Source organism: Rhizophagus irregularis, chromosome 4 (genome assembly GCF_026210795.1).
Source record: "Rhizophagus irregularis chromosome 4, complete sequence".
NCBI lineage: Eukaryota > Fungi > Glomeromycota > Glomeromycetes > Glomerales > Glomeraceae > Rhizophagus > Rhizophagus irregularis.
Window position 1 is genome coordinate 2,779,557 of NC_089432.1, and position 23,963 is coordinate 2,803,519.

At 26.0% G+C, this 23,963-nt stretch overlaps 6 protein-coding genes across 6 annotated transcripts; 3 read left to right on the top strand and 3 right to left on the bottom strand.

Moving 5' to 3' along the window:
- Positions 1–1,366: 1,366 nt before the first annotated feature.
- On the top strand, positions 1,367–3,760 carry OCT59_023927 (uncharacterized protein; the record flags this gene model as incomplete). Its single annotated transcript, XM_066135062.1, has 5 exons — positions 1,367–1,606; positions 1,677–1,749; positions 1,821–1,996; positions 2,072–2,408; positions 2,480–3,760. 5 exons carry the CDS (start codon positions 1,367–1,369, stop codon positions 3,427–3,429), a joined length of 1,776 nt encoding a protein of 591 aa, XP_065991126.1. The 3' UTR covers positions 3,430–3,760.
- A 2,150-nt stretch (positions 3,761–5,910) lies between these two features.
- Positions 5,911–6,230, bottom strand: OCT59_023928 (uncharacterized protein; the record flags this gene model as incomplete). Its single annotated transcript, XM_066135063.1, has 2 exons — positions 5,911–6,083; positions 6,158–6,230. The coding sequence occupies 2 exons, from the start codon at positions 6,228–6,230 to the stop codon at positions 5,911–5,913; spliced, it is 246 nt and encodes an 81-aa protein (XP_065991127.1).
- A 1,958-nt stretch (positions 6,231–8,188) lies between these two features.
- OCT59_023929 (uncharacterized protein) lies at positions 8,189–8,791 on the top strand. The gene is made up of 2 exons (XM_025318812.2): positions 8,189–8,335; positions 8,419–8,791. The coding sequence occupies exons 1-2, from the start codon at positions 8,284–8,286 to the stop codon at positions 8,613–8,615; spliced, it is 249 nt and encodes an 82-aa protein (XP_025175232.1). The 5' UTR covers positions 8,189–8,283; the 3' UTR covers positions 8,616–8,791.
- A 1,739-nt stretch (positions 8,792–10,530) lies between these two features.
- Positions 10,531–12,158, bottom strand: OCT59_023930 (uncharacterized protein; the record flags this gene model as incomplete). Its single annotated transcript, XM_025332225.2, has 1 exon — positions 10,531–12,158. One exon carries the CDS (start codon positions 12,156–12,158, stop codon positions 10,608–10,610), a length of 1,551 nt encoding a protein of 516 aa, XP_025175231.1. The 3' UTR covers positions 10,531–10,607.
- Positions 12,159–17,257: 5,099 nt separating this feature from the next.
- Positions 17,258–17,605, bottom strand: OCT59_023931 (uncharacterized protein; the record flags this gene model as incomplete). The annotated part of the gene is made up of 1 exon (XM_025332224.2): positions 17,258–17,605. The coding sequence occupies one exon, from the start codon at positions 17,603–17,605 to the stop codon at positions 17,258–17,260; it is 348 nt and encodes a 115-aa protein (XP_025175230.2).
- A 2,497-nt stretch (positions 17,606–20,102) lies between these two features.
- On the top strand, positions 20,103–22,964 carry OCT59_023932 (uncharacterized protein). The gene is made up of 8 exons (XM_066135065.1): positions 20,103–20,380; positions 20,467–21,184; positions 21,285–21,296; positions 21,399–21,515; positions 21,611–21,655; positions 21,751–21,879; positions 21,974–22,447; positions 22,524–22,964. Exons 1-8 carry the CDS (start codon positions 20,118–20,120, stop codon positions 22,593–22,595), a joined length of 1,830 nt encoding a protein of 609 aa, XP_065991128.1. The 5' UTR covers positions 20,103–20,117; the 3' UTR covers positions 22,596–22,964.
- Positions 22,965–23,963: the final 999 nt, after the last annotated feature.

The following is a 23,963-nucleotide window of genomic DNA, read 5'->3' on the forward strand; positions in this document are numbered from 1 at the left end:
CTTCAATTTAATTAGTGACAGAGAATTGCCAAATATATATAGTGGTGATATAGTGGTGATATAGTGGTGATAAATAGCCTGCTAAAAATGTACTATTTAATAGTAATTTGAAATTTTATAGTAACAATGGCACTCAATGTAGGATAATCAAAATCCCATATTACAATCAATAGTGAAATAAATACTTCCAGTTATGAAGTATAACAAATATTATTATTTGAAATATTGTGAAAATATAAAATTAGTTTTGATTTTTATACAATTGGAAGTCAGTTTACTTATCAAAAATTATATTTTAATTGAAAATATTAATGTACAGCCCATGCATGGTGATTCAAACTGAATGTAGTTCAATAAATAATATTACAAAATTTAGGATAAATTTTAAATATTTACATTTGAAACTTTACCACATTGAAGAAGTGTTTCTAAAGAATTCTCAAAATACCTTTATTAAGAAATTATTAATCTGTTATTACTTTAATGGCCAAAGTATTTTACCCTCTATAAAAGAATATATTATGAAAAAGAAAAGGGTTAAGTATTTGGCTATTAAAAAGTTTAATTTTGCGAAAACTTATGATTGATGAATTGTTTTGATTTTAAGGATGAAGTGAAGAGATTTGGGTTGTATGATATTAAAGTGCAAAATTTTGATAGATTAAAGATTACCGCGTATGATTATATTATAATTAATCATTAAGTAGTATTTTATATGAAGTATATAAAGTTGATACTGAATTTCATAAAAAATTTTTTGTCACAATAAAATTTTTAGAATATTGTTAAATTATTAATCAGAAGTATAAATATTGATAAGATTTTTTAAACGCGTTAATGGTTATTCTTTTTTTGTGGAAATAAAATTAATCTCTTTCGTACAAAAAATTTATTTATATGAAGATTGTAGACTGATAATATTGTAATTATAGGCTTATATGATCTTTTATTTTGATCACCCAAATTAGTCATTGTAGCTTAAAGATTTTGAGCTTCTTCGTCATATTAATTATAATTCCTTAATTTCAAAAATGAAGAGTTAAAATAAAATTATTAAAAATTCATTTTGTTAATTATTTCACGCAGACAATTAAAAAATTGGAAGTTAAAAACACCCGATCATCAAAAGTTTGATGACCTAACTTAAATTAGAAGTAAAATGATCGACGGTTACCTTTGGCGTTCAGTGATACCATATTTTTTTTAAAAAAACAAAAATATTTATAAATATTTATAAATAGACAAAAAAAAAAATTATTTATAAATATGTAAATAGTTGAAACAAAAAAAAATATTTCCTATTTTTTTTCAATTTTCGAAAAGCAAAATTTAAATTCCGCAGTAATAATTTTTTTCGTACCCAACAATGTCTTATAACACCGAACTTGTTAGCAATTTAAATGATTGGAATAAATGGATTGAAGAAGCGATTTCTAAAAAACTTATTAAGTATTATGAGTATGACCAATTTTATAATATTCAAGAAATTGGTTCCGGTGGTTTTGGAAAAGTTTGTCGTGCTAATTGGAAGAATTCTCATAAGCGTTATGCAATAAAATCTTTTTTTAATATTAATGATGCTACAGTCAAAGCATTAGTTCGTGAGGTAAATTATAATGTCGAACATTTTTCATTATTATTATAAATATTTAAGTTTTTTAATATTTATTAACTAGATTCAACTTCAACGTGAAGTTGATTTTCATGATAATGTTATTCATTTTTATGGCGTCACAACTTCCATTAAGGGTATGATATATTCTAATATTATTTATTTCATATAATAATTAATTGATTAATAAAAATTTTTTTTTTTAAAGAAAACCAAATAAAAGAATATTCGTTAGTGTTAGAATATGCGGAAAATGGTACCCTCCGAAAATATTTGAAGGAAAATTTTGAAAATCTAACTTGGGACAAGAAATATAATCTCGCATTTCAATTGGTTTATGCAGTATCATGTTTGCATGATGAAGGGATCGTGCACCGTGATTTGGTAGATATTTTACAATTTATTATGTGTTATATTTTTAATGATTCTCTTATTTTAACGTTAATTTAATATTGATAGCACTCCAATAACGTGTTAGTCCATCAGAATACTATTAAGCTAGCAGATTTTGGCTTATCAAAAAGAATTGAGGAAACATCTAACTCTCATTCGAGAACATTTGGATTAATTCCTTACACTGATCCAAAAAGCTTTAATAGTAGTACAACAGAATTATATTTATTAAATAAGAAAAGTGATGTTTATAGCATTGGAGTATTGCTATGGGAGATATCTAGTGGTCAGCCTCCTTTTCAAGGTAGACCGCATGATGTTGGTTTGGCTCTAGGTATTTTACAAGGCCTCAGAGAGACACCTATTCCCAATACGTCTATAGATTATATAAAAATTTATACCGGTAAATACAATTTAACTATGACTTATAAACAATGTTGTTTAATTACTAATTAATGACGTTCTTTTTTGTAGATTGTTGGAATATTGAACCTGATAATCGTCCAACTATTAATCAAGTAGTTGATGAATTAAAAGTACTTATAATAAAAGAAAACATAAATATAAAGGATTTTCATTTATATGATGATCACAAACTACCTGATTTAGATGTTAAAATTTCTGAAAGTACTAATTCATTAAATGTAGAATTATCTCAACTTATTCAAAATTTTAATGTAATGAATACAAAAGAAATAGAACCTTCAATATCATCAATTAACCAATTTGATGATAACTTTAATATAATAGTTAATAATGTGTTCAATTTTTTTGTTAATTTTAATGATAATGTAGGAAAACAAAAGACCTTAAGTTATCTTAATGAACAAAATATAACTTTGCAAGAGATTAATAATTTATTATTGAATGATCAAAATAACTCAAATTCTATTTACTTACTTGGAAAATTTAATGAATTAGGAATTGGGATTAGTGTTAATAAGCAAAAAGCATTTAAGTTATATCAAAAAGCAGCAGATTTAGGAAATGTATTAGGAATACATGATTTAGGGTATTGTTATAAAAATGGAATTGGAACTTATATTGATACGAAAAAAGCATTTGAATTATATCAAAAGGCTGCAGATTTAGGACATGCAACTGGAATTAGTAATTTAGGACTTTGTTATTGCAAGGGAATTGGAATTGATACTGATAAGAAAAAAGGATTTGAATTATATCAAAAGGCAGCAGATTTAGGAAATTCATTTGGAATAAATAATTTAGGTAATTGTTATAAATATGGAATTGAAACTGATATTGATGAGAAAAAAGCATTTGAATTATATCAAAAGGCAGCAGATTTAGGAAATTCATTTGGAATAATTAATTTAGGTAATTGTTATGCATATGGAATTGGAACTGATATTGATAAGAAAAAAGCACTTGAATTATTCCAAAAATTTGCAGATTTAAAGAAGTAATTAATGTACCTAAATATATATTTTAGTACATTAAATAAAAATTTTTCATTATATTTGATAGTTACTTAGAACTTATTATTATTTTGCTAGGCTAATATTGTACTTTTGTATAATAAGTCATATAAGCTTTATGTTACTAATTTTCCTTTATAAACTTTATAAATTTTATATTACATTCTATATTTGCTCTTTAGATGTTAATGCAATACATATTGTCATTAGTTATTTATTATATTCCTATATTTATTAATTTTGTTATATTATAGCAAGATTTTTAAAAAAATCTAGCTTGAGAGTAAATAATAAAGGATAACCAAGTTTTGAACTTCAATTATTTTCCACAAGGTAAAATTAAATTCTACATTAAATAAACTAGGTTTAACAGGTAACTATGTCAAGTAATGTGAAATTAAAATCAGTATAGTAATACACCTAATAATAAGACTTCATAATTTTTATTAAAATTCCTTTTAAAATTCAAATGTTGATCAAATTTTTTATTTAACTAATAAATTCACTCATTATTCCAAGACTTCAAAACTATAGAACTATTTATCACGCATATTATATTAATTCAACAATAGAATAATTGAGTGTTTTATGATGAGGAAACTTGCTTCTGAATTTTTGCTTTGCAAAATTATTTCTACTAAAAAATTTTTTTACTATATACTTTATTAAAAATAAACATAATATCTATAAAACCCCGATTTTTACTGGTTACTTTAAATACTTCTCTCCTATTGCCGTTTGTGATCACGTAATGATCGAATACGGCAGGATGCCGAAAACTGCTGACAATTTGTGATTCCAAAGTCGTAATTAATTGATTTATTTACAGTATTATGATAAATGAATCACAGTATTCGAAATTTTCTACTTTTTTAAAAAATAAGAATATAATACAACACACAATGCTGATTCCCCTAAAATTTTTCCTAAGAAAAAAGTTAACTTCGTTCTTTGAACTTGGTTATGAACTCTTTCTTGTCGAGAAAAGATTCATCTTCTATTTATTATTTATTTTATAAGAATTTTAATATATATGAATAAAATTATTTTTCTTCCCGAAAATTTTTATTGAGGGATCTATTTTTTCATTTCATGAAATCTTTTAAAAAAAATTTAAAACATTTATTATTGCTTATTTCAAGAAAATTATAAAATGTTCACTTAAGAAATAAAGAAATAAACGATTTAAATGAGCACAATTATGTTATTTTTTTATTTTTTTTTAAAGTTCAAATAAACTCAACTTTAAATCCTTTTAAATAAGTATAAATTTTATTCTACGTAGTTTTTAATAATATCTCAAGCATAAATTACTTTTTTTTTAAGTTTATGGTACCCTTTTATTATTTTACGGTATGCGCATATTTTATTTTACGGAGATAACAATTAAAGAGATCGTAGTATTTACTACGTTGACAACTAATATTGAACTTATAAAAGATTTAACATTAATAAAATTTTCTTTAAAATATTTATTTTCGAGAGTATATAATTCATGTCCAATAATTTATAAGATAATTTTCATTTTGTTAGCAAAATTACTATTAATTAAACGAATTATGGAAGGAGAAGCAAAAAGTTGGTACAACTCAAATCTATAAATTGACATTTTACCGTGATACCGTTATCGGTTATATAAATTCAACCGACACTATCAATATAGAGTAGATTAGATCACTTTAACTCTACACTAAAGATAAAGTAAATTATAATCGAAATGATTTCAAGAAACTTGTGCTTCTTGACTATACCCATCTTTATTTGCACAATATTTAAGCATGAAGCTACTGATGAAGGTTCAAAAACAGCTGCAGGTGTAAATGGTATACTGTAAAGTCTGAAACTTTCTAAATTACACATAATAAGTAATGACTTTATAATTAAATTTTGTGAAAATGATGAAACAATAATTAATTGAATTTAATTAATTTTCGTTTTAGAAAACATTTTTTCGTCCTATTTAAATAATTATTACGTGTGTGTATTTTCTTAATACGTCGTAATTTCTTAATTTTCAACAAAAATCCTTTTTATTCTCTTCATGAGAAGTAATGTGTCACGTGAAATATAATAAAAACAATCAATCATGTAAAACAAGGACATTACTGAATCTATTAAAATAGAATACACATACCTGCCCTATAAAAAAATTGGATACGTTTTTTATAAAGTTTTTATACGATTTTTTTTCCTTAGAAATAACGTATCATAATAGGATACGGAAAAATGCACAATTCCGTATCACCAAAAATATGGTTTGGATACGGAATTTGCACGGGATTTATATGGAATTTACATGATTTGATCACTGATTTTATCACGAAATTTATACGATTTGGTCACTGAATTTACTATTTGTATTACAGTTTACTATAATTGTATTTACATAAATCTAATTTCACTTTATTAAATTAAATAAAAAATAAAAAATAAACAAAGTACAAATACATTATGAAAATTCCCTCTTTATTAAAACCACCTATTGCAACCTAAATTATCTATAAGTTCAGGTTCATTTGTAGTCAAACAACCTAAAAGAACAGAAAAAAAGATTGGAAACAAAACCCCCCATCTGCAATCGTCCAAGTCACCAAATGTCAGCATTCCTACAAAAAAAGAAAGAGAACTCCAGAATGTCTGACCTACATAAAAGAAAAGAATTATGAGGCGTCTAATGAAAAAGAAACCAAAACAACAAAATAAATCCAAAACTGACCTACAAAAAAAGAAGACTCTGAAGCAACAAAACTGAAACAACCTACAAAAAGAAAAGAATCTGAACCCAACATACAAAAAAACAAAAAAATTTGAACTGACCTAAAAAAAGAAAAAAATCCTGAATCATCCTACAAAAAGAAAAGGACTCCCAAACTGATCTACAAAAAAAAAAAAAAAGAAACTGAATATTCTCACAAAAAAAATCTGCTGGCCTATGAAATTAAATCCAAAAAAAAATATTTTTTTAAAAAGAGGAATAACGAAGTTAGGAAAGTTAAAAAAAAATTTTTTTTTAAAGGGAGGACGTCAAAGTTAGAAAAATAAAAATTTTTTTATAAAGAGGAAATAGAAATAGAAAGAAGAAATTTTTTTTTAAAAAAAAAGAAGAGTGGGAATAAAAGAAAAAATTTTTTTTCAAAGGAGAGTGACGAAAAAAAAAATTTTTAAAGTGAGGTACGAAAAAAAAATTATTTTTAAAAGGGGTGACGAAAAAAAAAATTATTTTTAAAAGGGGTGACGAAGAAAGAAGAAAAATTTAGAAAAAATAACAAAAATAAGACAAGAGAAAGAGAAAGGAAAAGAAAGACAGAAAGGAAGATCGGAAGATCAAACTCATCAAAGTAAGGGTTTATATAAAAAAACAAAAAACGTATCATAACAAAACAATAAACAATCATGTGATCTCGTGTTATGATACGGGATTTTTGTAAAATTATCTTCTAAAAATATTAAGTTTAAAAATTCCGTATACATTCCGCATGATTAATTTTTTCCGTATACATTTCTTATACATTAGTTTTTTAAAAAAATGTTCAAAAATGAATTACTTATTAAATATACGGAATTTGTATACGGAATCTATAGAAACGTACATAAAATGTATACAAAACGTATCCTTTCCGTATACATATTTTTTATAGGGCTGCAATAAATATTACATAAATTTGGAATAAGAATTTTTTTGAAGGCCGATGTATTTTTATTTAATTAAACATTTTCTGAATTTAGGTCATGTAATTAACTATTTTTGTGGTAAAATAAAGCGTTAGAAGCCAAATTAGCGAAGCGCATAGAATTATTCGTCTAGTTTTTTTTCAGGTTTATTTACACATAAGAGATTTATAATTGAAAATATATTATTCAAATATCTAATAATACATTATAAAATTTTGATATTTTATGTGCTGCTAAAATTATTTTAGTTTGTTGAGAATTGTCAAGTTTCGGTGACAATGTGGTATATACCGTAAAATCCTTTGAGGTACCATTTTTTTCAAATGTTAGAAATAATTTAGTTGTCATAAAAAATGGTTTGCCGTTGTCTTTAAAATGTCAGTAAATTCTAGTTTTAATTACAATAAACACAGAATAGATCAGGCGCAGACATGCCACGTATTTCCATGTTACACAATTCAAATCAATGATAAATGATAAGCGCTATATTAAGAATTGACAGTGTAAAGCGTATCTTTTTTTCCTTGTGAAAAAACAAAATGAGTTCTGCCTATAGCTCCAAAATGTCAATAACTTTCCAAATTCGATGCTAGAAGCAAAATTCAATATGGAAAAGGTAGTTCGTCAAAGTACTTTTGACAAATTACGTATTGAAATGATTAAATTGTCCAATAACCTTTTATTTTTTAATGATTATGTGGCTGTGAATGATCAGATAAAAGAAATAGGTCATACTTTCCTTATTTATTTATTTATTTATTCTTTTAAAAAAATAGAAATCATCTGTTTCCGCATTATTAATTCAAAGTGGCACTGTTTGTTCCGATTGTGGCGCAATGTAAAAAAAAACGTGGCAAGAATACTCTCATGCGTCTCTTTTGTTTCACCCTCGTTAATAAAACAACAATTTTGCAAATGATTACGGCTAAAAAATAATTATTAACATCAAAATCTCGCATTTCCTCATGAATTTTAACATAGCCATGGCACAATATAGAAAAACGTGGCAAAATACTCTTGTACGCCTCCTTTACTTCGCTCGCCTTTAAATAATTTGGAATATATGTTATTATAAAAAAATTTTCTTATATAAATACTTTGAGAAAGTAGAGAGAAATTTCTTTAAACGCATTAATAAATAACGAATTAAAAATTATATATAACGCAATAATGAAATTCAAATACTTTTTGTTGATTTTCGTCATTACCATTGTTTTAGCGGGTAAATAAATCATCATCTTACTTTATTAATATTAAAGAATCTTTTAATGAAAATTTGATAATTTAAATTCATTATTGACTCAGACGCAGCACCGTTTAATTATAAACGGGACGCAGACGCAGCACCGGCAGTTGCATTTAAACGAGACGCAGACGCAGCACCGGGGGTTGGATTTAAACGGGACGCAGACGCAGCACCGGTTGAATATAAACGGGACGCAGACGCAGCACCAACTTTAGACGCTCCAATACCCCCAATCGGGGGCGGACCGCCAACATGATGCGGATGCAGCAACAATTATAAACACATATTAATCGTGATGCAGATACAGAATAATTATTATTTGCTATATTTACTAGATATACAGTATAATATATTGATTTCAACAATAATATGTATATTTTGATTATCGACAAATAAAATCTCATGTTTACTTACTAATTACTAGTTGCTAGTAGTGTATTTTTTACTCTTTTTTTTTTAATGATATTATCATGTCTGGATTGTCTTCGTTTTTCCTATTGTTCAGAATTCAAAATAACAGGGAAAAAATAATGGACCTACTTTCCCTATACAAAATTTTATACAAAAACTCCATAAAAATGAGCCTTTTACGTGGAATATAGAAAATAGATCGACTTTTTATATTATGATTCTATTTTCAAATATATATAAGAATTTTCATATTTGAAGTTTATTAAGCGAAATATTTAAATAATTATAGGGGAATTTTTTTTTTTTTTTTTTTGATAAAATAATAATATTTTTTTTTCTTTAAATTAGAATTACGAAAATTTTTTTAAAAAATTGTAGAAAATTATTTGATGAAATCACCTTAAAGTTTATTCATGTTCATATCAAAAACGTTTTGTTAGCCATAATAATTATTGATTTCACATGCTTTTTCGCAAAATATTTTGAAAACCGCACAAAATAGTTGCGCCACAATTCTTTATTCGTCGCTTAGTAAAACTAAAAATATAACATATTTTAAATAATATTGTCAAGTTTCAGTAAACTTTATAATAAAATAAACTCTATATTACAATTTACTTTCAATTAAATCATGCTTTCTTTTACAGACACTACAATGTAAACTTGCATAAGAGTTCATTATAATTACTAGGTTAAATTTTAAGCCATCGTGCCTCATTCAACGGATAGATTGATTATCAGGTAAATATTGTAATATTGTACTTATTAAACTCTTCATTGAAGTACGATGTAATCATATTAACGTAACATAATACGAACATCATTTCCTGATAGATACTGCACATTACTTTGACAATAATACTAGCTTTATTTAAATAATAATTTAACATTTGTAAATAGAACAAATTTTGTATCTTCTTTCTTAATATATAGTAAGTAAATTATGACAGAATGATGCAGGTTAATGAAATTTACAAAACAGGCCCTAAAAGCCAAAATTTTTACGCTCTTTAATTATGCCGTAAGGCCAAAGGAATTATGTCTCTTCTTAGTTACTAAGTTCAGTTGTGAAGCAGTTAAAAACTATACAATAGCGTTTAAGCGATAAACATATGACAGATTTTTTCATATAAAAAATATGATAATTTTTAGATGCTTAAATCTAACAACAGCAACTTCATAGTTATAATTAATTTTTATGAACTGTTCTTACAAGGTTACGAGTAAATATTTCAGATTTAAAATCTTATCAATATATCGAAGCTTGATTATTTCCTATCAAATGGTAGGTAGGTCGGTATTTAAGAAAAATTCAATAAAGAGAATTCCACTTCAAGAAATTATATATATTCCTTCAATAAATTATTACCTATATTGAAAATTTTGTATACAAGAAAAAATTCGATAATGCACTTTATATGATACCAAATATAGTTTTTAATGATATTTTACCATAAATATTTGAAAATTTGAAAATTTTACAATAAATGTGATTTCTAATTACATTACGACGAATTTAATTTTTCCAATATTGAGGAAATTAGTTATTTGACACATTTTTTAACAAATTTGCATATCATTTATAACTTATAGGGCGAAGCATGGTTTTGCTTAAATTCACAAAATGAACATCTGTTACATCTTAAGGTAAATGCTATTCATGATCCCCCACTTTTATTAATACCCTGTAATAAATCATCGTTTGTTAATTTTATTGCGCTATTCGTTTTAAAAAAAGCTCGACTAGGGAGAAATTCTTGGAATCAAAAATATTTAGTTTATTTTCATAATAAATACATGTATTCTTTAATATTTCATTTTATGTGTTTACTACTAATTAATTTCCTTTTATAAAATCACTTGTACGAATCACTAAGCTAGAATAACTTTGCACTTTAATATTATACAACCCAAATTCTTTCACTTCATTGTTAAATGAAGATAAATCACTACTATGACCTCTAAGATCATATAATGGAGTTATAAAGAAAGATAAATACTCAACTCTTTTCTTTTTTAAGATATATTTTTTTATAGAAGGTAAAATATCTTGACCTTCAATACTATAGATTAATAATTTCTTAATAAAAGTATTTTGAGAATTTTTTAGAAATACTTCAAAATCAATTATTTTAATATGATGAAGAAATAAATGTAAATATTCTAATTTATAAGGAATATGTTGACCTAAATTTTGTAATATAATTGAACTACATCCATTACTGTCATATGATGTACTGATTGAAAGATGATTAAGATTTTGTTTAATACTTTCAATTAAATATAATACTGGATAAATAATTTGATCATCATTTCCAATTAAGTCAAGATATTTGATATTTTTACAATATTTTATAATTAATTCTAATATTTTTTGTTTTGATGATGAATTAGGTATAAATCCAAATTCATACCCAAAATTTTCTAAATAATCACCGAATTTTTGTAATAATAATTGTAATGATTCAATTTGTAATAATTCGTTTATAAATAAAGATTTCAATTTAAATGATTTAGTTAAATTAATAATTTGTTTAGTAAAATCATTATTTAAAGAAGTACATTTAATGATATGAACTGATTCTAAAACATTTAGTCGTTCAAAAATTCTATTTAAATTGGTTATACTGTTAAAATCAACACAATAAAAAATGATTGTATTTAAAGTATTTGAACAATTATAATCTTTTGATAATAATAATGATTGATATAAAGGAAAATTATTATGACGTAAGAAAATTCTTTTAAGATTTTGATGTAAATTAATTATTTGAAATATATAATCATTATTGTCGTTTTTGAGAACACCTGAAGTATTAATATAAAGGTTTAAATTTCTAATATTGTGAATGAAATTTATACTTTTTAAAATTAACCCAAGTATAGTATTAAGACACGGGTAATAATAATTACCTGAGATCTCAATTTCAAGAGTATGTAAATTTACTTCATTTTCAATAAAAATTTTAAATAATGATATATTAATCAATTTTCTAATATCAGATGCTCTATATTCGGGGTTTAAAGGTTTAATAGCAGTTTCAACCCACTTTTCAACAGAGATAATAAACTTAAATGTATTCAAATATTTTAAAAACTTGAGATAATTGAACAGGGTATTCGAAGGTAATGAATTATTAATAATTTTACATTCATTTAATTCCGTCTTAATATCATCAGTTATATTATGTAAGTAAATTTCAATAAAATTATAGTTTCCGGTACGTGATGAAAAAGGATTTTCCCACAATAATGGGATCGCTAAACGACACCATAATCTGTTGATTAAAGTGCACGAATATAAAGTTGAATGATCATTTTGAAAATATTTTATAACTCCATAAGTTAATTCAGGTAAATCTCCTGAAAATATTTTTGAACATGTCATATTTGTAAATTTTTGAAAGTGAAAAAAGGGGAGTTAACAAATTTTTATTTTGTCGAATTGGGTAAATTATATCGATTTTTTGCCGATATTGTCGCACAATTACGCCAATTAATCATGTGTCACAGTGTTACTCTGTTACATGTTTTAATGATTTAGCGCAATTTTAAACTAATGAAATCTAATTATGGCAAAGATATACATAGTAAAGATATGCATATTATTCAAGTTTTAAATATTCCGAGTACTCAATGCGTTCAAGATTTATTTGTTTCAATTTCATGTAAGTTTATACTAAAATATATGGAAATAAGGAAAGTATACAGAATTTATAACCATATATTTCCGTATCTATTTTTTTAATAAGGAATATTTCTCACATACGTTAAATTCTACATAGAAATCAACAAAATGTTCCATTTTTATTATAATGATTCGTCAATCAAAAAAATTATTGTCCAGAGCGTAGTCAAAGGACATTCTATTTTAAAGTGACGGTGATACGGCTGGCCGAACTGGACCTATTTCGACCAGTTAGGAATATTCGGCTCCCGTCGAAATATATCAAAATTTTAAGTAACGGCAAATCGTCAGAGAAAGAGGAAGAAGAAGAAGATATCGATGTTGATTTGGTGATTTGTATTTTATTCTGACAATCATTAGTAAAAATGTTAACGATAATTCTTTTTATATAGAAAATCGAAAATTAAAACGAGACCGGTATGCAAGATATCGGCTATTGAGCGACAGAAAGCCGAAGAATGGCCTACTAAGAGAAGGAAGAAGGGGAAAAGGTGGTTTGTGCATCCGACTTCCTCTTATTCAAGAGTTGCCATGTTCCCTAAATACATTTCTCATTAATACTATTTTCACGTTCACGTTTATTTCACTGATACTAGGTAAATATTTTGCTGGTAGTTAATCACGTGAAGAATCATCGCGAGATTACTCCTCTTCGGACTAATAAAACTTAATACATAAAACTTATTAAGAGTTTTAATTAACGTATTTGGAAGCTCTTTCAGACTGGACTCAGCATAGCGGTCTTTCATATAAATGTCGATCATTTTGTCGATCATTTTGTCGTTTTGTCACATTTTACAAAATTCGCTAATTAAATTAAATTTTTATCAATAGTTATAATAATTGTAAGAACCATCAAGACATTAATAAATTTAAGTGTTAAATCAAGCAAATAAAAACAAATATAAATATTAAAAAAATAAATTTTAAATTATAATATTTTACGGTGAAGTTAAACGTAAATAAAATAAATTTAACGTAAACTTAATTATAAAATCAACCATTAAATTAACCTTAATTAGCTCCAAATTATATTATTGACATAATTTAAATGAGTTTAATGCCTCCTCCAATTTCTATTTATATCTTCATCAGCGAAAACAACTACATTATCATCATTATCCTCTAAACTTGCCTGGAATATCTTGCAATTATCTTTATTAATACCATTACAAAGTTATTTAATCTAAAAGGAAAATCGCAAACTTTTTTTTCCAGAAACTTTTAACTGCTTTTCTGTGTAAACAATGTTATGATTTTTGAAAAAACTTCGGTAAAGGAGTAATTATCACTAGGGATGGTTAGGTCGGTCCTGGTCCGGTCCTGGTCCTGGGACCTATAAGTCCTATTGAACGAACCTGCGGACCAGGTCCTGTTAGGACCAGTCCTGGACCTGGTCCCAGGACCTGGTCCTGACTAAGTTATTTATAGATTTTATGAATTTTAGTAATAATTAAATATTAAAAAAGTGAGTTGCGATATCGGGATTCACTTTTTTATATTGATTTTATATAAAAAAAGTGAGTTGCGGTATCGGGATTCACTTTTTTATATTGATTTTATATAAAAAAAGTGAGTTGCGGTATCGCGATTCACTTTTTTATATTGATTTTATATAAAAAAAGTGAGTTGCGGTATCGCGAGTCACTTTTTTATATTGATTTTATATAAAAAAAGTGAGTTGCGGTATCGCGATTCACTTTTTTATATTGATTTTAATATAAAAATGTGAATCGCAATATCGCAACTCATTTTTTATATGATTTTAATAATATAAAAATTGTATTGCAATATTGCAGTGCACTTTTTTATAATTTATAATTACTTAAAATCAAATTTACAGCAAATTATACATATATAATTTAAACATATAGGTCTCTTATAACCTTATTGGCTAGGACTTTTTAGGACCTGGTCCGCTTCTGGTCCAAAATTTGGACCTAAAGATCTGCAGACCAGGTCCTAGGACCAGGTCTTTAGGTCCAGGACCTAGGACTTTACCATCCCTAATTATCACGCATCTGGTCAATTATTTTTGTTTGATTAATAATTTGTTGAGAAGTATTAAAATTATTTGTTTGATGTCTAATACAACTGTGAAAGTTTTCTACATAATATAATAATCATTAAAGATATGAAGAGAACTTTTGATAATTTCTGCCAATAAAAAACGTCACTAAGAAATGCTAATGGCGGCGGTATCGATAAAAATTTTCCACATACGAAGCATTGCTTCTTCGTAAACTTCCCAACAACCACTTCCGAAAAATTATTGGATAAAAATCCAAAACTACATTTTTCTGTCCAGGATAATCCATAGGGGCAACTAAAATATTTTCTTCACAAAAAAATAAAAAATGGAGTTAATTTTAAACAATCGGTAATATTAAAAATATTAAAATAATTTTTATTAAGATGTAGAAATATAAAAAAATACGTTGTCAATAATATAATCTTTGACAGTTTCAGTTTCTGATGTAAATCAGCTAGCTGAATCTTTTTTTTTGAATAGTTTCTTTTCTCACTATAAGTCCAGCATTTGGCAAAGTATCAATTTCCGATACGGAAGTTCCTGGTGCATTCAGCAAAAATCCTACACCCTCTTTTACGCCTACATTCCTTTTTTTCTTACTGAAATTAATTTTATTTTTTTAATTCTCAGTTTTCGCAATTGCAGAAATATAGTTAAATGTTATTAAGTTGTTATGTCTTAGGTAAAGGAACTATTTTCTCGATCCCTCTTAGCGATAAAATTTCTATTGAAAAAGAAGAGTACTTCATAGAATCGTTAACTATCGATATCCTCAAGAAGTATATCTGGAAACATGAAGAAAAAAAATCTTAAATTTGCTGACAATGCTTCTGAACTGGAACTTTGGCATGTTAATGTTGTCAAAGAAGTTGTTGGTGTTTTTAACAAAGTTGATATTAAACAAAAGCTTGAAGGAAATAAAATGAAACCTAATTTTCTGTTTAGCAGAACAAGGTTGCCATAACTTCCTTGATCATTGCATCCACTTGTTCACCTTCACCAGAATGAGGGTTATAGATAGTAATAAATTTTTAAAATAGTGAAATATGTTAGAAAATGCGTGGAGACCTACTTTATTTGAAGTTAGGAATGACATTCCTAAAATGCAAATATCTTTAAAGTGCGCATGCGACATCTTTACCCAAGCTCCCTTATTATTTATGCTAACATGAAAACTATCATTTAAGGGATCTGCTAATTCAATTCTAAATGAGCATAACACTTCCTCGCTGATATAGGTCACTGAGGACCCAGTATCAATGAAGAAGATTATCATCTTGATCTTATTTTTTATCTTGACTGTTGTCATGCAGAAAAGGCAGGTTCAAGATAGAAGGAGAAGTTTAAGAATGAAAGTAGTTAAGAATTTTAATGAAATAAAAATTGAGACAATTATGTTGTTGAGGATATAGGTATTTATGAGAATAATAATAAAAAGAATGTAATAGAGCAATGGTAGATATTGAAGTAATGATAGATGGTGAGAGGTTTCAAATTGAAATATTAAATTGTAAAATTTGTTATTTGAAAGAAATTTTGATTTGGTACAGTTGATATTGATATTTGAAAATCTGTTTTTTGATTTTTTCCTTGAGGAAATTTAAGGGTATATATATATTTTTAAAAACCCTTTGAATACATAGATACATAGTGATTAATAATAAAATAGATAAAAAAAATCAAGATTATCTATGAGTCACAATTAATTTATAAGTTATTTAACCTAAACTAGTAATATTAATTGATTTAATGATGACTAATATGTATAATTGTGGCTTATAATACATAGTTACTAATATGATTTATTCCCTATAAACCATATAATTAACTTAAATATACTTGCATAATTAATTACATATTATGATATTGTGTAATATTCCTATATTATTAAAGTTTTTATTTTTGTTAATTAAAATAAATTTATTAAATTTTATTCAAGCTAAATTTATTTTTGATATATAGTTTAACAGTAGTTTTAGTATTGTATGTATACATTACTGAAAAAATAAACTCAGCTCTTGAGTGTACTAGTGTAAATAAATTAAACACGCGTGATATACATAACAAAAATGACATTTTGATAGTTACACAAGAACCTAAAATATAATATTTCCTAGTTGGAGTTGTAGTGTGTACTATACTTACGTTTCGGACAATAAAAAAAGGTATACTGAAGTCTATTTCTTATTAATCATGTACTGATTGTAATATACTGCGTATTGATAAAATATGTTAGTTTGTATTATTACTCATACATCTAATCTCTAATCTCATAATTAACATGATGTAAAGTATTATTATTATTTTATTTAATAAAAAAACTTACTATAGTATGGAGTAACACGCAATAAAAACTTGTCAAACACCCTTTTAAATAGGTTAAATAGGTAAAGATCTGTATATGAGATAAGAAATTACTTTGATATTTTGTTATTAGATGACATAAAGAGACATGAGGTATAATGCAACAATACAAACTCACTCAGGTGGGATATAAAAGCAAAATGTTTTTTTTTTAAAACGGTTTGTTATTTAAATGGTTAAAATACGCAGAAATAATTAAATATCATAAAATTTGTCATATCTAATTTTGTACCTATAATTTATACTGAATTATTTAACTATCAAAGTTATTTGCATTTTATACAAAATGTGAGGATTTAATGAATTATAAAATCGGCCAATAAATTCTTTTAATTAAATTGAATTTGGTTTATTATCTGGATTTGAATCCCAACATCTTTTCATTAATTAAGTCGATATAACATTATGGTGCAATTTTGTCGTTTATTTCAGGTCTAATTCCATTACATATTTTTAATGCCAGAACCCCATCATGGGCACAATCATCAAAAGGTTGCCTTCTAGTTGCTATAACATACATAATCATACCAAAGCTATATATATCTGCTGCTTGAGTATAAGGTTTTCCTTTTAATACTTCAGGAGCTATATAAGGTATAACTCCATAAATACTTATCATCAATTTTTTTACTCCCATATCAGAAATACATGCAACATAATCAATAGACTCATTATTTTCATTATGATACTGATCAAATTTTGTAAATTTTGTAAATAATATATTTCCAATATGAAAATCACGATGAACCATCTGTTTTTGATAAGGATGGTCAGTCGGTCTTTCGGTCCTGGACGGTCCTGCCCGGTCTTTGGGAAAGTTATAAGGAATGCACCCTTGAATTTTAAGGCGCAGCAAGTATGGCTAAAGACCAATAAATGTCAAAATTTGGCCTTTATACTTCTTTTTTTAAGACCAGCAGAGGCGAAATTGGAAAAAGACCGAAAAAAGCAAAAAATACTGGTTTTGGCAAAATAAAAACCTGCCTAGCTCTAAATTGGGTGATTAGATTGAGACCAAAATTTACCACTTTTTGGTCTTTAATCAGTTCTGTTGTGCTACAAAAAATTGGAAGCACAGCCTTATTACTTTTCCAAAAATTTCCTAAAGACCGATCAGGACCGATCAAAGACCGCAGGACCGACTGACCATCTCTAGTTTTTGATGAATTTTATTAAGTCCTTCAATAGTATTAGTTAATACACTTAATTCATTAAATCAATCAAAAACTTCATACTTTTTATTTAAATAACTATTGAAATCTCCACCTTCTGCATATTCAATAACCATAATATAATCATTTGTAGTTGGATTTTTAAATTATAAAGAAATTTCATACCTCATTTATAAATTCACCAAGGAAATTTTGTGAATTATGTAAACATTTTAAAGCAACTTTTGTATTTGATTCTCTTTTCCATTTATAATCAAGACTCATTCCAGGTCCTATATTACAATAGGATAATAAACCATCATTCCATATTACCGAATATACTGTAGAGAAACCACCTTTACCAATTTCTTTAATATCATTAAACTGATCATATGGTATCCATTCAAATATCATACCAGAATCACTAGAATTATGATCAATATTTAATTTTATTTCTTGAATTAAATCACTAATTTTGTTATTTTCATGATTTGTTTGACATGACATACAACTTTTATTATTTAATTCAAACTGATTATTGTATTTTTTGCTACAGTTTTCACAATAATATTTACATTGCGGCGGATTTATGAAATTTGGCAAAAACCCTGGTGCGCCCTCGGGAATTAAAATTGACTTACAGAAACATTAAGCCTTTTTTTCTAAAAAATGTCAAATATGACGCACCTTTAACACTGGAAAAATTGGTTAGGTAACGGAAAAATTGGTTAGACGCAAGATTTGGGGTACAAAAAATTTTTTAGGGCTCATTTTGACCGTTCACTAATAAATTTGGGAAATTTGGTGACTGAAAGACTGTCAAATATTTATTTAATTTGACATGACGGACAAATTTAGGGTATTTCATAAATCCGCCGTGATGAGTATAAAAACTAGAACAAAATCTCTTGTATTTGGATTTTGAGATACTCCATAACTTTCCTCAACTGAATATAAGATCTATTAAAATATAAAATCAATATATTATTTTCATTAATAATTAAATTAAATTAAATTTTCAAAAAAACTTCATGCCTCATTTAAAAACGCGTGATTAATATTTTGTGAATTATATAGATATTTTAATAAAATCTTTTCATCTGATTCCCTTTTGTAATTCCTTCTTATTTTGCTATAATATAATGGTCCATCCTTCCATATTGCTGTAGCAAAGACACTATTTTCTATTTCTTTAACATCAATAAACTTATTGTATGGTATCCATTCAAATATCATATCACCATATTCATTGAGTTTTAATTGCATCTTTTTGATGAAGTCATCAATTTTCTCATTTCCACTAGTCCAGTCTGCAAAATCATTTTTTAAACGATTCATTTCACGTGATTTACACCAATTATTATAAGCATTCTCGTCATATTTGTTTTCACATTTTAAACAATAATGATTAATATAATTATTATTAAAGACCAAAATATAATCTCTTGTATCTGGATTTTGAGATATTCCGGAGACTAGAAATATGATTTAACCTATCAAATACAAAAAATCAAAAATTAATCTTATATTGTATTTAGTTTAAATAAATAAAAATTCAAATACCTTATTTAAAAATTCGTCAGTAATTTCTTGTGAATTATTTATATATTTTAAATAAACTTTTTCCTTATGTTAGACTATTATTTCAAGTTATTTTCGTATTAGGTTAATACCCGAACCAATTTTGATATATACTCGTTTGATTTTGTATTTTTGTATCAATGTTAGAATATAAGAATGAACCTATTTTGAAATATTTCTATTAATTATTTGTTCAATTTATCGAATGGTATTTGTATGTTATCGTTATACGAATTCAACGTTAAATAAAGTCACACGTACTGTACATTAAAAAAAAAATTTTCAAATTGATAAAATTTTCGAATAATTTGTATCACTCGGTTGAAAATTAATAGGACTCAATATTGTACGACTTAACTGTTATTTAATGATTGCGTAATTTGTATTACACAAAAAAAAAAGGAAAAATATTTCCCGACATAATTAAGGCAAAAAATATATAATTGGTGAAGATCAAATTTTAGGTAACATTAAATTTATATATAAAGTTCCCATTCACGACATTTTTTCTTTTTTATATTTAAAAAAAAAATGGATGGTAATAAATTATTACGAAAATTATCACAAAATTTACTTGAAGTTTTAGATGATGGCGAATATTACGATATTATGATTGAAGTTGGTGATGGTAAAACTCACGCAAAAATATTTCGTGCTCATATGGCCATATTAAATTATCGTTCTCCTTATTTACGAGAAATTTTATTTGAAAATAAATGGAAGAATTATGATGGAACTTTAGTACGAATTGAATTACCAAATATTTTGCCGGAAATTTTTCAAGTAATTTTAAGGTATTAAAAAAAAATATATTATTTATGCATTTTATAATCATATAATTTTTTTTTTTAATCGTGAATGATTTTTTTTATTTATTTAGATATATTTATGGAGGGAAGTTAACTTTGAAAAATTATGATAATTTATATATAATTAAATTATTGATTGCTGCTAATGAATTAAGTATTAAGGAATTGGTTATTTATATACAATTATTTTTGATTAATAACAGAGCAAATTGGTTGGAACAAAATTTTTATTTGATATATCAGACAATTTTTGAAAGTTATTCTTTCTTAGAACTTCAAAATTATTGTAATAATTTAATGTCAAAAAATCCGAATAAGATATTCGAATCATTAGATTTCCCTTCAATTCCAGAAAAAATTTTTATTTCGATTATTCAAAATGATAATCTTCAAATGGATGTAGTTCAAATATGGAAAAATGTTCTTAAATGGGGTCTTGCACAAAATCCGGAGCTTTCTTCAGAACCTCTTAGTTATTCAAAAGATGATTTTAATAATTTAAGGAATACCTTAGAACAATGTATTCCTTTTATTAAATTTTATGATTTAACTTCTAAAGAATTTTCGGATAATATATTACCTTATAGGAAAATTATACCAGAGGAATTATATTTGGATTTATTACAAAGCTTTTTAAATTTACACCCTGATAGCAAATTAAATATATCAAAACCTCATATGGTTAAAGAAATTAATCCTTCTCAACATAATATAAATAAATCGATAGAAATATTTAATCCTGCACCTTTTAGCAGAACTAATAAACGTCGTGTTAGAAGATATAGACAGGTATTTTTAATGACTTTTATGATTTTATCAAGAAATATATTTTATTTTTTAAGTTTGATTTATGAATCGCTTATTAATATTTTTTTGAAATTATATTTAGAGGTTAAAGAAGGTAAATTTTTCAAATTCTCCAAAGAAATTAATTTACGTCCAATTAATATTTTGAATTAATTTTGAATTTTTTTTTCTTTTTTTTTTTTAATCACATATAAAGATTTTTTCCCAGATTGACAGTGAAAATTGTAGTCGTGGTTTTGGTCGTGGTTTTGGTCGCGGTCGCGGTCGTGGCGGTCGTTTTGGTAGAGGTCGTGATGAAGGCGATGAAGGAGAGGTATTGATTTAATTTTATCACGAAATAGATTTATATATATATATGTTATTTTGAAATTTATGATCAAACATTTTTTTTTTTAATCACGTATAAAGATTTGTTTTCGTGGTGGTTACGGTCGTGGTCGTGATGAAGGAGAGGTATTGATTTAATTTTATCATGAAATAGATTTATATATATATATGTTATTTTGAAATTTATGATCAAATTTTTTTTTTTTTAATCACGTATAAAGATTTTTTCCCAGATTAACAGTGAAAATTGTAGTCGTGGTCGTGGTCGTGGTCGTGGTCTTGGTCGTGGTCTTGGTCGTGGTCGTGGTCGTGGTGGTCGTGGTTACGGTCGTGGTCGTGATGAAGGAGAGGTATTGATTTAATTTTATCACGAAATAGATTTATATATATATGTTATTTTGAAATTTATGATCAAAATTTATTTTTATTGCTTTATTTTAAAAGACGCCTATAAATTATAGTTCATGGGATAGAGTAGTACTTGTAAGAGATACATGGAATACTGAAGAGCATTTAAAGTATACATGGGAGAAACCTACGAAGGATGCATGGGACTTCACATTGGATGGTTCTGCAGGTGAATGGGGTGAAACGCCAGTAGCGCCGCAGTCTGCAGGTGGATGGGGTGAACTCATTGAAGAACCAGAAGCAGGTGGATGGGGTGAAGAGCCAGAAGCGTTGCAGTCTGCAGGTGGATGGGGTGAAGAGCCAGAAGCGCCGCAGTCCGCAGGTGGATGGGGTGAAACGCCAGTAACGACAGCTACAGGTGGGTGGGATGAACTCATTGAAGAGCCAGAAGCGCCGCAGTCTGCAGGTACTGCAGGTAGTTTGGATGATACGCAAGTAGCGCCGCAATTTGTGGATGATGTGAAAACATCTATTTCTAGTGATTATGTTTCTGGACGGAGTACAGAAAAGGTAACTATAAAAATATTTATTAAGTATTTTATATTTAATTTAAAATTCATGAATATAATTTATCTTTTACGACAAGGATCCTCAGAGTAGCACGATTATTGAGAATAGCAATACGAAAAAGAAAAAAAACAAAAAAAAGAAAGTATAGTCATATGCAGATTTGGTGAAATAATGACGTAATTAATGAAAGTTTTTCAGGTTTTTGTTTTTATTCTAAATTTCCAATTCTTATTTACCCAAAACAATCTTAAACTCAATGTAGTACTAGTTATATAAATAAGAATTTACTAATATTAACGTTAATGACTCACACTCTTATATCACCATTTGACTATTTGACAGTACATCTACTTATTTAAGATATTAAAATGATCGATTTACGTCTGAAATTTCGACAAAATTATCAACCAGTGTAAGACCTAAGCCCGTGATAAGTCACGTTGCCTTAGGCTTAACAAAATAATACTTTATTAATAATATAAATAAATACAAATATATGCTTGATAATTACTAAATTAAATCATATAAAATCTGAAAATTTCAACTTTCCTTTTATTTACTATGTATATAATCAAATAGTTTTAATCGCGAAATTACTAGTTTTATTTAAGTTAGATTTTTTAAACTTTTAAATCTTATCATATTTGAAATAATTTCAATGAATTTTATTATAACAAAAATATAAAATAAATAAGTACATAATTTCGAAATATGGTCACTAAAATTTAAAATTCTATTTAACGTAATTTTCACTAAAAAAATTAAAATAAAAACAAAAAAAAAATACTATATTTCTAAATACACTCAAAAAAGTTAATGCTAATGTATAATTACTATAATGTCATTAATATTGCTGGTCAATTACTTAATATTATGATTTTTATACAATACTTTTAAATTCTACATCGGAACCTAAAAAAAATCAACCAACAAATAAATTAATACATTAGTTTAGATATGGAAGATATGAATAAAAAAGTAATATTAGTAATTCATATATAAACTAAAAAAAGTTACATTTTAATTAATGATCAATTGCTAATTCGAAAAGATTCTAAAGATTCTATTTAATAAATAAAAATTTCATTAGTATCCTTAACAATTTTTTAAAAAAATTAAATTATTAATTAACAACTGAAAAGTCTTTGCTTACTATATTATCATTCTGTTCGTAATAATCATCAGAATTGTTTGGTTCAGGAAGATTATTAAAATTGAGAAATCTTCTTGTGTAAATAGCTTCTGAATGCGTCATATATGATATTCCTAAACAAGTTGAAGATTTACTGCTATTTGATGAATTTTTGTTAATATTATCTGCTTCTTTAATTTGTGTTTGTAATTCTATTGTTTACTTATTTCTGAATTTACAATTCCATGTGTATAAAATATTTTCAATTTCTTCTGCTTTTGGCCGTTTTAATGGATCTGAATCTAAGCACCTTTTAATCAAATATATAATTAATTGAGGTACTTTAATATTAAATCTTGGTCTGAGTCCTTGACAAATTCCTAT